Raw genomic sequence first — 16,660 nt, forward strand, 5'->3', positions numbered from 1 at the left:
GCCAGTTTTAAGCTAGTTTTGCAAGTAACTCACTTGGATTTCACGCGGTGCAGAAGTGCTGGGTCTGTGAGATACAGGTTTAGTATAGGTAAATGCTTGCAGACTGATGTTGAAAGAAAACTTTAAAAAGAAACTAATTACTTTGAATATGCAAGCGACAACCTTTTCGTTCTGCTTTTTTAAAGCTTGCCTCTGATAATTTTGGGGTTTAAATTAATTCTTTCAATTTGTGATTCCATAAAGTAAGGACTAGGAATATTTACAAATATAAATATTTAGAACATAAAACTTAGAATTGATGGTTTCTGCTACACTTGCTAAGTACCATGCAGATTTGATGATGATGAAAAGTTGCATGTCTCCATGTATTTTTAAAAATAAAAGTTTTTATCCCGCTTTGTTAGTGGTGTGCTTAAGTGAGTTTTCTTTCCATCTGAGAACGGTTGCAAAAAATTTGATCTAGTAGTGTAAATTCTAATTGAATGTGCTATTTCTCCTTTCCCCAGTGTCTCAGTTTAAAATGGTGAATTACTCTTATGATGAAGACCTTGAGGAACTATGTCCAGTCTGTGGAGACAAAGTGTCTGGGTACCATTATGGACTTCTCACCTGTGAAAGCTGCAAGGTTCTGTACTAATTACTCCATACAAACATAAGTACAGCAAAAAATGTTTTAAATATAAGCAGAAAAATATAATTAAAGAAAACAGATGTGTAATAATTTGGGTTATTTCTGATATGTTTCTTATTACATTCACATAAAAGAATTAACCACCAAAAAGCTTCAGGATTTAGAAGTCTCTTTGAGAGAGACATCTGCACAAATGGAAACAACTTGGACTGGTTTGCATTGTAGTCTTGTCATGGTTTTGAGTATTTTGCTGTTGTCATGTAGTTCTAGATGAACTTTCATTCCTAACTGTCTTAAGTATTGGGTTTGGTTCATTTATATAAATTCAGAGTATTTCTTTTCCTAGAGGATAAAGTAAGAAAATTATCCTCAATACAGATCAGCTGTGCAAAATCTAATGCAGGCTTCTTAAAAAGTTTTTTTAATCCTTCAATATTGCAATGTATATTTCTGTGACTATAATGACTATGCACTTTTTTCATGCAAACTGTAACTGTCAGAGCTCACTTGACACACAAAGTCAAGTAACCAATTATTTGGTCAGATAGTTCATTAATTTTGAAAATAAAATATTAGTAAATGCAACTTATCATATGGAAAGATTAATATACCTGCATGGGTTTATTATACTATAAAGTCAAATTCATTATTAATTTATGGCATCAGATTTTCTATGTAATTTTTTTAAAAGTTTTTTACAGTTATTTAACTAGTGCACTGTAAAGGAAACTCCTTTGCCAGAACAATGCAATTTAAAACATTTAGTTGCATGGGGAAATTAACTTAGCCCATTATATTTTCACTAAAAAATAATCAATGAGAAGTGAACGATGAGCACTTATTATGCATCTAGTGTGCTCCACTGGGATGTACAGTAGCCAGAGGTACTCTGCGCTTCTGTTGTCTTTGCAACTGTGTCCCTATTTATTTCATGTAAAACTACTTTAAAAGAAAGGCTTTAATAATTCTGCTATGATTAAAGAATACAAAACCTGGTCAGTGTCACTATTTTGCCACCACTGTCAGAGGCACAGCCTCTTTGAAGCCTTACCAATCTTTGGCATAAGTCTATAAAACATACCACTAATACAAGAAACCTCCTCTGGAGTCTGGTGGTTTTCTCCTGGGTTCAGCTCACTAATTTAAAATAAATTATGTAACTTTATAAGTGTTTGAGTGGCATCTGAAAATTATGTTACAATGGTTTCCATAAAATGAAATGCTGAAACACACTATTCAAGCAAAGCAGGCTAATTTTTGTATCTATCACACAGGGATTCTTTAAGCGAACAGTCCAGAATAACAAAAGGTACACATGTATAGAAAATCAGAACTGCCAGATTGACAAAACACAACGAAAACGATGCCCTTACTGTCGATTTCAAAAGTGTCTAAGTGTTGGAATGAAACTGGAAGGTAAGAGCTATAGTCTTGCTGATATGTTCAACTATACTATAAAATCATAGGATCAGATGTTATTACATTCTATTTTATATTTTAAAAGTTACATATTAAACGTTTTGAAATTATAATAAAAAGTTACTTTGTATGCTCAGTGAAGCTGTTGCTTTATAAAAAACCTAATGAGTAAATGGTAAATCACTAGGAACCAGTCAAAACCATAATCCATTTTTTCATATACATTTCATATAGTTTAGTATTTCAGCATTTTAAAGTTTGTGAATTAATGGATCTAGATACAATATTTTTTGCAGCTTTTAAAAAATATTTACTTTAAACATAAAATATGTAAGAAGTGCCCAGATTATAAAAATATGATTCATTACTATGGTGATATGATTTTATTTGTATTTTATCTAGAGTTGGTGTTGTTTTTTAACATATATTCTTCTGAAAATCAGGCAGAAAACAAAGAAACAGATAAAATAAGGGTTTTTCTCACTCTGACTTGCCTTTGAGATTAAGGAACTAAATAATCTCTAATGTTGTGTCCTACATTTTTGTGATGCTACACCTGCAAGGCTATTCCAATTGAAAGAGAATAAGGCATTTTGAAGTACACTTTTTGACTTCATTTCACTTTCTCATCTACAGAGAACAATGAAAAGTGTACAATACCCTTTGAGATAACCAAATGCAAAAATATCAACTTCAATTTGTGAATCATGCATAGTTCATTCTAACTTTGATATATATAAAATATTAAAATTCAGTTTTCACAGCAGATGACATTTTCCCTTGACCAAGGACAAGCTCCTAAATTCCTTATTGTTACAACTGTACTGAAATGACATTCACCCTAGATGCCTAACCAGGAAAGAAATCAGACCAAGGAGGGAAACTGTAAACCATGAAGGGAACCATTGGCAAAGGAAAGCTGTTGATATAACTGGAGATAAACAGAAAAAACAGCCTCCTGCAGTTTAGTTGATTCAATAATGTTCTATTTACCCACAAGACTGAGCTAGCACGGACACACTGCACTAAACATCCTGAACCACTGCATATGCTTCCAAATTCAAATAGTACAATAATAGGAGATATTGAATCCTTTTGTCATTGTTAACATTAAGAATAAGGATAAAATACATTTATCTGATCCTGCTTTTAACTCCTCTCACTTGCTGACAATGATACAAGACCAAACTTTGTCTTGTGTGATTACATGCAGTTCACCTTAAATTTAAGTAGGGGTTATACAAAAGTACTTGCTAATGCAATTTAGCTCAGTTTTTCATTGTAGACTACCTGGGAGGATACTGGGTACACAGATTTAAAGGAATTAAATTTTAACAGGGATGTAATTAATTTCCTGCATTTTGTTCAAAGTCAAAATTCAACAGCAGTATTAGAAGCATCATTTTTCCCTGTAGTTTTAAAGACACTGTAAAAAATGTACTTTAGCTTCCTTATCCACACATCTGTACAACTTCTTTTCCCTTGCTTAGAAAATTGGAAGAGCACATGCTTCCATAATAAAAAATACTTGACACTTAAACTTCTATTTCCCTGATAGTGGTATACATAGCCGTAAAAGTCTAGTTCATAAACTATCGTGGACAAAAAAAAATCATTAAATGTTCAAGTCCTTATGATAAGGTACAGTATTATGCGTATCTAGCATTCATAATAAATTTTTAATGTCCTACTAATCCCTAAGATAAAAAGCTCAAGAACTTAACCTCCAGCAATCTCAGCAGTCTCAACATGTCACCAGGCTGTCAAACGTTCCTCTTTCAATGTAACTGCCGTTGGGCAAGGTGGGCTTGGTGAAAGCTCCTCACTAGTCCAGTACATATATAACATGGTGACAGACACTGCTGTGGCAGAGACCACCAGTATGACTCCCAAGGCAGCTGTTGAGTAGGATTTGTTTTAATTATTTCTAATTCCAGAGATATTATAAGCGAGAACAGTGTCAATAGTTTCTGTTTCACTTCCACCTTCCACGTGGAAGGCAGAAAGCTGACAGCTTTCTCTCTGTGCATTCCAACTGCAGCTAAATATTTCTGTAAAGCTGTTCAGCTAATGAAAAATCTCAGAGTTTTACGTCAACTTGAACAGAATTATCAGAAGGAAATATTTCCTTTTTGCCAAGAGAAATGTATGCCTTTTCATGGCTACTGAACATTTCACAATTTACGTTTCAGATGTTTTGCTGCAGTGGAAGGCAGTAATGGAATGATTATAATGAGACAATGTGGTTTGCTAGATATGTCTCAGACAGATTCTGGACATCAGCCCTTGGTCCTTAATGACAGAGTAGCTTGACCTAAAACAAATTCTACATTGAGATTTCTACATGATCCCAGAGCAGGTGTGAAATTCCTGTAGCCATCCACTGTGTTTGTGCCTGCTTCCTACTCAATGTACAGAGAAGTCCTTCTGTATTAGTAACATGTGCATGTGACATTTAAATTAATAGAAAAAAAGTGACATTTGTTAAGTTAAAATAAGTCTTTCTCTTTAGGAATAGAAGTGCAGCTTTGAATTTGGAAAAAGAAAAAAAAGGAGTTATATTTTTACTTTTCTGCTCTTTCCTAGTGTATGTTTCATTAAAGAATGTTTATTCTAAGATTTAATTATGATGTACTTGCTCCTCTCCCCTGGCAGCTGTGCGAGCGGATCGGATGCGTGGCGGTCGAAACAAGTTTGGACCAATGTACAAGAGAGACAGGGCACTGAAGCAGCAGAAGAAAGCTCTTATCCGAGCAAATGGACTCAAATTGGAAGCCATGACTCAGGTGATCCAAGCAATGCCAACTGACCTGACAATATCCTCTGCAATCCAGAACATCCATTCAGCCTCCAAAGGCCTACCTCTGAACCACACTGCCTTGCCTCCCACAGACTATGACAGAAGTCCATTTGTAACCTCTCCAATTAGTATGACAATGCCGCCCCACGGCAGTTTGCAAGGCTACCAAACCTATGGCCATTTTCCAAGCCGTGCTATCAAGTCCGAGTACCCTGACCCTTACACTAGTTCACCAGAGTCGATAATGGGCTACTCATACATGGATGGTTATCAAACAAGCTCACCAGCAAGTATTCCACATCTGATACTGGAACTCCTGAAATGTGAGCCAGATGAGCCACAAGTCCAAGCTAAAATCATGGCATATCTGCAGCAAGAGCAAGCCAACAGAAGCAAACACGAGAAGCTCAACACATTTGGGCTTATGTGTAAAATGGCTGACCAAACCCTCTTCTCCATTGTTGAGTGGGCTAGGAGTAGCATCTTTTTTAGAGAACTTAAGGTAGGTAACAGTCTTACATTATATTATCTTTCAGTCAAGAAAATACTATTTCTTACAATGTTGTTCTTCAAGCAGGAGAGCATGGTTAACATTTTCTCCCTCCCAAGCATCTCATTCTTTATTTATTTGGCTTGAAGTAGTCAGACTGTTAAAAGGAGAAACTTGTAGTTGTCTTCTACCTGAGTCTGTGATTAGCTATAGCAAAGAAATTCAATATTCATTTTGGCTTTTCTGTATTTCAGTATTTATCGTAACTGTTGTTAACATCCATAGGGCCTCACATAAATTTTCCTCCTTCCCTGCCAGCATCACTCATTGTATTCAGAGTTGTAAGCACACCTGTTACACCATTCCATGTTCATTTAGGTCATTATTCATTGCCTTATTTAACATATGGGGAAATGCCAGTTCGGTTCATCTCTGTTCACTTTATGTAAGTCCGTATTTGGAATATTCACTTTCTCAATGGGATACTATTTTATGCATTTCCATGTGTCTAATTAACCATGAAGGCTGAATCCTAAGCAGGATGTACACAGAGCAGGAAGCAAGGAGGAAAACATACCTTAAGGATTCCTTTTGGTTCTCCTCACCACTGATACATGGGGGATTCCTTTAGTCTAGGCTGTTACAATGATCTTTAGGCTCTTAGTTTTGTTGGAGCACCCAGTAAATCCTCATGCACAGCTTTCTGGTGACAGAAATCCCCCCCATTTACATTTCTCAGACTTACTGTTAAAGTAATTATGCGCTCTGTTGTGGTCAGGTCTGAAATTTTAAGGCAGACATCAAACAATAGATATGAACTACAATTTCTAACCACTTTCTTGATACATAAACTAGCTCTGGAAATAATAATCTTCTGTCTCAAAAAAAAACCCCTGAGAATGACGGTCTGAATTTCCTTATTATATTTCCAGTTACCATAACTCTGTCTACTACAGAGAGATGTTTCTGCCACAAGTATTTGCTGATGAAATCTGTAAAGTTTTGTGTCCACCCATAATTTCTGACTGCTGTTAAAATAACTCAGTATCCAAATACAACAATTACTGTAGAAGTTTGTGAGAACTGAATCTACACGAATCAAGAACGTGAAAGGGAGATCCCATTAAAGAGCTTGAGTCAGAAATCTTGCCACAGCATTTCTGTCATAACCATGGATGTGGACACATGAAATAAAGCCTGATTACATGAAAAGCAAGCTGTATAAGTTGTATAAGTTCCAGCTTCTCTCCAATTTTTTATGAGAATGGTTGCAGGAATCATTGAAAATGCAGTGTATATGATGAGAAAGAACATAGGAAATTCACTCAAGAGAGGAAAACCAAAATGCATTAAAGAGGAAAAGGCTGTCACGTATTTGCTATCTAAGCTGAACACAATTTTATAATAAGCTATAAGCCACGCTACCCATTTTAAACAATTCAAAAATTGAAATTGCAAACATAGTATTTTTCCAATACACTGTGTTCTAAATATCTGAGACCAGATCTTTCTATCCATACACTGGGTAGCACTTCAGTCCAGCGTAACAATGTTAAAAAATACTAAATCTTGCATATACCTTTCAGTATAAAAATTGGTAAGTTATGATCTACCCTAAAGTCCCATTTATGATTGAAGTAAGAACATGAAAATATATTCAAGCAATATTTATCTCTTATGGTTCCATAGCTTAATCTAGAGGTAGATTCTATAAGCATTCAAGATGCTGTGAATAGTTTACCAGCCCCATCCTGGAGGATAGTCTTCAACCAACATACGTTCACCAGTATGGACACAAAAGATGCAGAAATTGGTTTCATGAAAATGCTGACCAACTTCTCCTGGCTCTGGATGTCTACGTGCACTGCCATTTGCAGACAGACTTTTGGAAATACATATATTCTAAAAAGTTGTTACACAGATCCTTTGATTAGTGACTTTCACACATTTTCAGAAAGCATTGGTTTCATCTTAGTCTTTGTACCCTTTACATCTTAAAAGCACAGAGGTCAGACAGTTTCATACCTTCTAGCATATCCAGATTTTTTTTTTTTACTGGACAATATCAACAAAATTTCACAGTATTCCAGGACAATACCAACTCTCTTGGAAATTCATCCACATCCAAAATTCAGGAACCAGATTATACACAATGCTAAGAACCTCAAGCTTTACCATTTCAAAAAAAATGAGATGCTTAAAACATGTTTAGATCAGACTCTACATTTTTAACAGCACTGGGTAACACCATCTGTCTTTTCAGTCAAGAGGACAAGATCAGTATGAAACTAAGGGTTTCCAAACCTTTCCTGAAGGCAGCTCTCTTCTATCCATCTATGGTTTCAGGTCCTTCTGATTAAGGTAGCAAAAGCAGCTATTTCAAGTTGCTCCACAGAACATGAATACCTGTGAGAGAGGGTTAAAAAAAACCATGAAAAAGCACCTAAGAATATGACACAGAGATGTTAAATGCAGAAGGAAGAGGAGGCAATTGTGATGAAGGTGCAACTAGATTTACAGAACAGCTTTGTTCCCTGCCTATACGTAGCTGAGGAGCATTTGCTCAAAAAGATATTTTACTATTAGTTGTACCTGTCTAAACTTAGTATTGAGATATCTTTCAGATAACACAGGTCCATATCTCTTGGACTAAAATTTTAAATTGCTCAAATAATTAAACAATAGGAAAGTACTAATGTGGTTGGTATGAAATTCATCTTGACTTTGTCATGATGAGTAATGCCTTGCACAACTGGTTGTGAGTTACTAGACAGCATGTTTGCAATTATTTAGTGTATCTTTTCACTTCATTCTAAATTTTGTCTTACACACTAGCCTTCAATTAATATAAAAGAGCAATCATTTTCCTTTCTGCTAAATTTAGAGATTTGTAGTTGGAAGAATTCAGGAGGAGGATATGATAAAAAATGCTGTCTGAGCCTATCAGTGGTTTAGGCCAGAGATAATAACAAAAAACCTCAGCACTGAGCTACAGCTTTTAAGTTTTCTCTCCTTCTTCCCATTTGACTGACGATTTGATTTTTTTAAAGAGATCTCAAGGGAAAACAAATATGTTTTAAAACTGTATTTCCTGAAACTTCTGTCACTTTATGCTTATCATAATCTTCTCCCTTGTTGCTCTACAAATTGCCATCCCCTCTTTTGGCATATGTTCAACATTTAAGGATGTAAAAGGTAAAAATATTTACTGGATAGAACAACCTACAGCAGGCACTGCATTTGCATATAACCTGTGTATGTATTTAAGTATGTAATTTAAGGCTAAAAGTCATACTTGCTGAGAAGCAGATCCTCTCATCTTCACGTACAATATCAGAAATTAATGGAAAAATTAAAGAAGTAAACTAGTCTGGAATAATAATAATACCAGATTGAGATCCAAAGCAGCCAATTGTAATTCAGTAACTTGGAATTTAACACCTGCTAAAATTTCAAACATCCCTATCTTGCCAGTGAAGTCAGAATACTTTGTAAGTAGTAATTACATCATAAAATATGGGAGTTGACATCACATAATACTGTTTTACTTGTAATGAAAAATGTTTCTGTATGGTTCTTTATACACACATGAAATAAGAATACAGGGATAACCTCCCAATAGACTCATGATGATACCAATAGTAATAGTAAAGAAGGCCTTTGTTTGCTATTCTGCAGTTGTTGAAAGCTCAGTAAATATAAAAGTAAGATATATCCATCTTATCCTCAGCTAAGAAAACTCAGGAATGCCCTGGGGATGCTAGATTTGTAGCCAGCTGTCTTAGCCAGGTGAAAGGTCTTTGTACAAAGCTAAAAAGAAAATATTGCAAGAGTTCCTGGAGTCCAAAGGTTGCCTGGCCCCAAGAAAGGATGCAGACAGCTCCACTGGACTGGTCTTTCCTCATCAGTCCACATCAGGGAAAATTCAAAAACTGCTTCCAGAGCTAAGTATTCCTGAACCCATGAGAGAAATCAGGGCAGGAAAAATACAGGACCTGCATTGTAGGACAGTCCTCAGGACACTTTCTTCTGACTGAGGATCAGAATCCACTAAATGTTAATAGTTATAAAAAAGGCACTAAAAGACCAGTGACTCACAAAAAATACTGCCTTGACTTATTTGGCTATTTTAGTGAGGATGTCATAGGTCAAAGTACTACAGGAGCACAAACCCATTTAGTGAATGATTGCAGGAAGAGACGGAGTACTTCATGTTAAAGAAGCTCATCCTAGAACTATGCACTTAGTTTGCAAATTTAGGCCATTCATTGATGTCAGACTGTATCTGTCCCAGGTCAGATTTCTTGCTCCAAGTATAAATTTGCCCATGCTCACATTAGCTGTGGCCTTCAAAGAAATCATGGTTTAAGCACATACCTCAAAAGGACCCTGCCTATAGAACTTGTACTGTACGTGACAACACAGTGCAGCTCACAAATTAACAAAGGCCTAACTTTGTCTTACATATGTTCCCCATAAGCACAACTATATTATCAGAGTTTCAAATTATTTCTCAAAGAATTGCATATAGTGTGAATAGGATTAACAGAACACCTGGGTCTCTTAGTTTTTTCTGTAAAATCTATTCAGATAGATGTAGTAATGTAATACTTGATACGCCAACTTTAAATTCAAATTTAAGTCTCTATGTAGTTAAGTATCAAATGCATAGAAAACAAGGAATTACAGTACAGACATCCAGTTGTTACACAGAACTAGCACAGAATAGTTTTGGGGTTTGCTGAATTTTTGTTTTTTGAGAAAAAAAATCAGCACTGAAATACCTTAAAAGAGCTTCTTCGGGGTGATGAAATGTTGATATATTATTTAGACTTAAGTAATCAAGTGCAATTTGATAACTTTAAGTGCTTTTGGACTTTGTAATACGTGTTTATCAGGACAGGAAATGTAAGTTACATAGCTGATGAAATAAAATTTCTTCAGTGTTCTTTCAGTCTCAGGGAGCTGCCAGAAACTGAGGTTCAGGACTAGCCTTGATATTAGTAATCAGATTAGTTAATATGTTGTCATGCGTAGCTGTTGAGTTTTAGTCTGGATTCACTGTATCTGGATCTGAGAAAAGTATTTCTCAAACATTCAAATATGTAGAGGAATACACTTAGAAGAAAACTTCATTATGATCTGGGTTTTCTGTGAACAAAGGATATGACTAAATGCTGTATGCCATTGTAGGCCTGTCATTTTGTAGCCTTTTTAAATCGTTTGGTCAATGCTAAGCCTCTGGCACATTTTTTAGGCATAAAAAGAGAGATAACATTCTCCTATGCCCTTCTGTGTCCTATGTGGATACTTTAGTTTGACGCTGCCATGTGATTACTATCACCCCTGATAGCAGGAGATAGAGTTCAGTCACTCTGGGTTTAGTGATTTTTCTGTCTAATACACTGTTAAGCATCATGCTGAGATTAAGAACCATATTCCTTGTAGGTGTTCAGGTTTCCATGAATAGCCATGATGCAGTAACAAAGTTTTGTTATTTATTAGAGAAAATTTGAGCAAGTAACAATTCTAAAACCTGTCCAGTCCATAAGCAGAGATATAATAGGCTGTAGTATGGACGTGATTACACAGCTACAGCCACTCCTGCTACATGTACTGAAACAGACACTGAATTAATCAGAGTTTGAGGTATTTGTTACAGAAAACAGAAGTTTAACATTACACTTAATTGTTTTCATTCAAAGTGTAAGTTTCCAATTTGTTTGACAATTGCCAGCAGTGACATAGAAAGATTACTCAGGTGCATTAGCAAATGTGTATCACATTGCTGTGGGGCAAGATGAAAACACAGAGCTCTTTAGATCTTGCACGCTGTGAGTAGTCCAAAGTGATGTTAAATTAACTCCAACAATAACAGCTGTACCAGCTAAGAAACTAAACAGTGAAAGCTCAGCCATGTTAAGTCTGTTGTATTTTCAGACAATTTTAAACTGCTATTTTCTGCTACAGAGATCTGAACTTGTTCCCAAATGATGGAGAGCTTTGCACATTAAAAATTAAAAAATTCCAGTCTCTTGAAAAAATAATATATTTCACCTGATTTCACTTAGTAAAGTCACATTTTTATTGTCAGAATGACAGATCTTCACTTGCAAAGGCCTCCATTTTTTCCAAGCTTCTGCCACAAACCAAACCAACCAACCAAACAAAAAAACCCAAACAATAAAAAGGCAAGCCATTTTTCCATCTGCAAATTATGACATTTTGTACAACCAGGCAGTAAATCTTACTACAGGAAGAGAACTTGTTTCATTCAAATCCAGAGTTTTTGCATGATACCTGTATCATTCAGATCCAGCACTTGTGTAGATACTTGTATCATATTTCTGTTCTACGGAATGGTTTCCAGTTACAGTGAGAGTTTGCATCTGTAAATCTATCAAGGCTGTTCAGATTTAAGGATGTTCTTCTGTTAACCTGTAGCCCTCAGGATCACCTACAATAAGGATGAAATCCCAGCCATACTGAAGTCTCTTACAGACTTCCTACTAGCCCTGCTGAAGCCCTAGAATATAAATGATGTTCTTTGATATGTAGAGGCAAGCTACTCCAGATCAAGATCCAGATCATCTTTGTACACAGATCAGTGTGGAGGCAATAGCTCCAAAGTAATCTAGTCAGGAAGAGGGCTAAAAAATGCTGACAAATGACAAGAAAAGGAGAAGAAATTGTGATTAAAAATCTGAATATTCATAGCTTGATGAAGCACCAAACACATCCATATGAAAGCCCTGTAGAAGCACAACATTTGAACAAAATTAAGACCTTGGAGAGTGAGGAACTGTGTAGTTCCTCACCAGTGTTACTGGTGCTACCTGTAGTAGCACTGAAAATATGTTTTTCACAACACTCAGTCATCAGACTCATTATTGAGGAGAAGGCCTAAAACTGAGAGCTTCAAATTGTGCTGCAAATCGTTAAGATCACTCAGAACAGGTTGGACACACTATACAGCTATATAGGCACAAAAACATACTAAATGACTTAAATATTTTCCATTTCCAATTTTAAAGTTATTATAAAATGGAGTTTCAAATAGAGGCAATAAAATCAAGAGGCAGACTGCTCTTAAACATCTGTCTGGTATATCTCTGTACTTCCAATTGTTGGCCAGTATGCACTAACAAGTAGATTTTCATTCTAAAATAGAATAACCCACCTATTGCCAAGGAAGCATGTCATTTTATGCTATCCAAAAACCTAGTGCAAGAGGAAATAATATTTCAAAAATTAATTTAAACCTGAGCACAATTCAAGAAAAACCCAAATCAATTATAAACATTTGATTTGAACTCCATTATAGGCAATGTGAAGCCAGGGACCATTTCCAAAATCTGGCACTCAAATAAATGAGTGCAGTGCAGATCTTTTAGTAAAGTAACATATAACATAGCTCTGGGATCCTTCCCACTTCTACCACACTTGGCTGGAAAGAACAGTTAAAAGCAAGCTGGAGCACAACCACTATTTTGGGGGCAGCCTTTAACCATTCCCCGATTTATTTTTTTCTTCCTAAAAGAAGTCTCCTAATTATCAAGTCTGCAATTATTTCAGCTCTGAATAAAAAGCACAGTTTTTTTCACAGTTAATGTCAGCTAAATCAGAACACACCATCTTAACACATTACAAACTTGATTTGAAGCTTTTGGTCTCCCTGTGCCACAGAAACCACTGAGCACCACAACCAACCACCTCAGTCCCGCGGAGAGCCGGGGGCTGCCCCTCCACCCAAAGCAGGGCCAGCGCAGGGTGCCCCCAGGACTATCTCACCCCACCACCCTCACAGACCCTCGAGAGCCTGAAGGACAAGACAGGATTTGAAGGGATGAGGCAAGGGACGCACAGGCAGTAAGGGAGACTCGGAGAACTGGTTCTTGGTTAGAGCTTGGCTGGTGTCGTGGGTGGGGCCCGGGTGGGGCTGTGAGGGCTCGCAGGTGAGGGAGGGGTTGTGCACGGGGCACGAGCACACAACATGGGACAAACCCCGAAAAAAGTGTCACAGTCAGGGAACATGGCTCTGCTCTTCTCACACGTGCCTTCTCCAGACCCGAGGCTGAGTCTTGGCCGTGTGAAAGCGATCCGGGCTGGCAGCCCGACATGCCGTGCCAGGAGCTGCTCTGCCGCCCGCGGGTCCGCGCTCGAGCCCCTTCGGCGCGGGGCGGGCAGAGCAGGGCAGGGCGGGGCGGGGTGGGACGGGGCTGAGCTGGGCAGGGCAGGGCAGGGCAGGGCAGGGCAGGGCAGGGCAGGGCTGGGCAGGGCTGGGCAGGGCTGGGCTGGGCTGGGCTGAGCTCGGCAGGGCTGGGCAGGACAGGACAGGACAGGGTTGGGGTGTGTCGGGGTCCATACCCAGCCCTGGGCTCCAGACTTGCAGAGCTGACGGGCTCCAGCGGGCCTTCCTGGAAAGGGGCTGCTCCCTTCCCCGTGAGGAGTGGGCTCCCATGCCCTCCCATGCCCAGCCAGGCACTGCTCCCGTGGGAATGAAGTCTCTGCTCCGAGGTGCAGCCCTTACCTCAGCCCGTCCAGGTCTCAGTGGGTGGGAAGGGGAAAGTATTTCTGCTAAAGGCAAACCACAAGTTTTGCTTTAGCAGCTTCCCAAATCCAACAGCTTTCAGTAGAGCTGAAAGATATGCATCAAATTTTTCCCTAAAATGTTATTTGCCATTTTGAAATAGGAACCGAAAGTTGCAATTGGCATTACTACAGGCGTGTTTGTAGTACAACTATAGAAGAAATAAAAGGGCATATATAAGAAAGAATTAAGGAAAACTAAGAAAGATATAAAACAGTGCAGGTGGGAAATTGAAAATAAAATTTTGTCTAGACATCCTCAGTGTCTCTTTTTCACTTCTGTAGCTGATGTAAGTTCAGGTATAGGTAGTTAGGAAAACATCGGGGCAAACAAACACTTAGCACTGTGTCTTGGAAACAAAAAAAAAGGGATAGGATAAATTCATAAAATAAAATACAGAATAATCATATTATGGTGAAAAAAAGAAATTTCATTTTGTTTAATTCTGAAATTGTCTGTCATACCCATCACTTGGAGAGGGAAAGAAACTAAAATCTGTTTTCGGAAATTCAGAAATAGAAAAAACGCTTTTTACATCTAAATACAGCTCTTGCATTTGTTGAAAGAAAAGATACTTTGATATTTGTTGCTAAATAAAATCTTGGATCAAGTAAATTTAATTAAAAAATTAGTTAAGGCAACAATAAACACAGGAAATATACATGAATAAAGTGTTCCAAAAGTCAGGCAACTCTTTTAAGACTATAAATATCACCTAAGCAAGGCCACTATAATTAGCAAAGGTTGAACAAAAGAAGACATCCAGAAATAGATGGGGAGGGGGGGAGGTTGGGAGGGTGAAATGTCTTGGTTAACCTTATTTGAGTGTTCTTTCCATAGCATAGGAAATGGTTCCAGCTAGCTCATGAGTTCTGTTGGTATTAACTGACTTTTAAAAGGACATTTCCATGTTGTCTGTATGCCAAGGAAATTCTTTTACTGGCTTGTTTGATGAATACAGGAAACATCACCCTGACTAAGTGACACTGAATGTGACGAAGAATTGTATCTTTATTCTGGTGTTACAGTCAACACTGTCTGTTTGTTTCATCTGGATACCTTTTGGTATTTATTGGGGTATACTTATTGCAGTCTCACAGTTAGTCCTGAGTAATGAGCAAACACAAGGACTGGTGGTGCTGAGTCATAATCCCTCACCACTCAAGAAGCATCTTGCTGCATCCCTTGGGCAGCAGCTGATTAGTCTGAGGGATGATCCAGCACTTCAGGGGAGGTACAGCCAAAGCTCTCCAGTCACACACTAATCTACTTCATCCCTCTTCACGGTATGGGCAGAAAAGACTATCAATGCTGGCAATCTTCCTGGTCTCCAGGCTATGGCCAGAATTCCTTGTGAATGGAAATAAATGTATGCCTACAACTACTTACTCTTCTAAATAAAGAGATGAAGGAGTCAGTCTTTTTATAGTGAGAATTTTTTCTAAGTGAAGATCTTGAATACTGTTATTTCCATTTTCACTCACAGCATTTGCCAGTTTCCTCTTTGCTTCCATAAAGCTACCTATGTCAAGCATTGAAGTTTCATTCACTACATGTTATTTCTAAATGCGCTTTTTATTATCTGTTTTCTCCTTTCTCTTTCTTGAGACTTGTGCTGGTGCCATAGCTGCTACACAGGCAGCAGTAACTGCAATTATGTGGGGGTTTGAGCTCCACTGACCTACACCACAGAGATCTTCAGCAGTCAGTGGTGACAAGCCCTCAAGCTCCTTGTGTACCCTTTTCAGAAAAGGTGGAAATACCTTAGAAAATGTTCAGAGTGGATGGGTCACTTGCTATGTCTGCAGCTCAGTGAAAATCACAATAAAACCACAAAGATATTTAATCCTAAGTATTAACTTTCCCTCACGTAACAGCAAAAACATATAGAAAGAATAACAGGTAAATCACCCTAAGTTTCTGTTTATGCTCCCATTTGTTTGTGCAATGATTTTAGGGCAGTTAGAACTGTGGCAGAAGGTAGGGATGTAATAGAGGCTGCTGAGGGGCATGAGACCAAATTAGGTCGTGGTGTAAATCATCTCGTGTGCAAGTGGAAGCTAAAACTAATGTGTAGTTCACACCCAGGTCACCATGGTAGAAAATAGCTTTAGATTCCTCAATAAATACTGCTTTTTTGAATATTGGCTGTATTGCTAAGATTTTACCTAGACTTTCTGGGGTTTGAGCTAAATTGCTATAAGGAGTAGCACTGTCTTTCTGCTGCAGGTCATGGAAAACAATGGTCCTGGCTTATAAAACAGCAAATACACAACAACAATATTAGCAACAGTAGCAATAGTAATAACATCTTTAAGTAGAAATAAACACATGGCAATTACTTTACACTGTTTTGGACCCATCATTCAGAAGATAGGTGCAGGTGTGGTCAAGGACCATGCTATGTAGCTTCTGCTATCTCCTGAACTTTCATGAAGAGCATCCCAGTAGGAAGGTTTAGACCTCAAAGCAAGTGTTTACGTGACTAGCTCATTTGGTAATGTTGAACAGCATTTATTTTTAATTTGCATGCCGCTCCTTTAAGTCATACCCTTCTACTCTTCACTTCAGTGGGAGCTCCACATGTTTTGCCTTTGATTCCACTGCATGCTGACAACTCTAATTAGTGTTAACAAGAGGAGTTTCCATGGAGTTTCTTGTTCTCCCTGTTTCTCCATAGAAGAGTGCACAGATCAGGGGTTGGAGCTTTATCAAACTGGTACATGGTAT

The 16,660-nt window shown here is 37.8% G+C and overlaps 1 protein-coding gene across 5 annotated transcripts in view; it reads left to right on the top strand.

Moving 5' to 3' along the window:
• NR5A2 (nuclear receptor subfamily 5 group A member 2) overlaps positions 1-16,660 on the top strand; it is a 90,643-nt gene that overhangs the window by 12,407 nt on the left and 61,576 nt on the right. For all 5 annotated transcript variants that reach the window (XM_071565225.1, XM_071565229.1, XM_071565226.1 and 2 more), the window contains 3 exons: positions 507-625; positions 1,906-2,047; positions 4,706-5,352. In XM_071565225.1, the coding sequence (XP_071421326.1) occupies positions 507-625; positions 1,906-2,047; positions 4,706-5,352 (908 nt within the window). The remainder of the gene's footprint in view (positions 1-506; positions 626-1,905; positions 2,048-4,705; positions 5,353-16,660) is intronic.

This window comes from Pithys albifrons, chromosome 10 (genome assembly GCF_047495875.1).
Source record: "Pithys albifrons albifrons isolate INPA30051 chromosome 10, PitAlb_v1, whole genome shotgun sequence".
Lineage (NCBI taxonomy): Eukaryota > Metazoa > Chordata > Aves > Passeriformes > Thamnophilidae > Pithys > Pithys albifrons.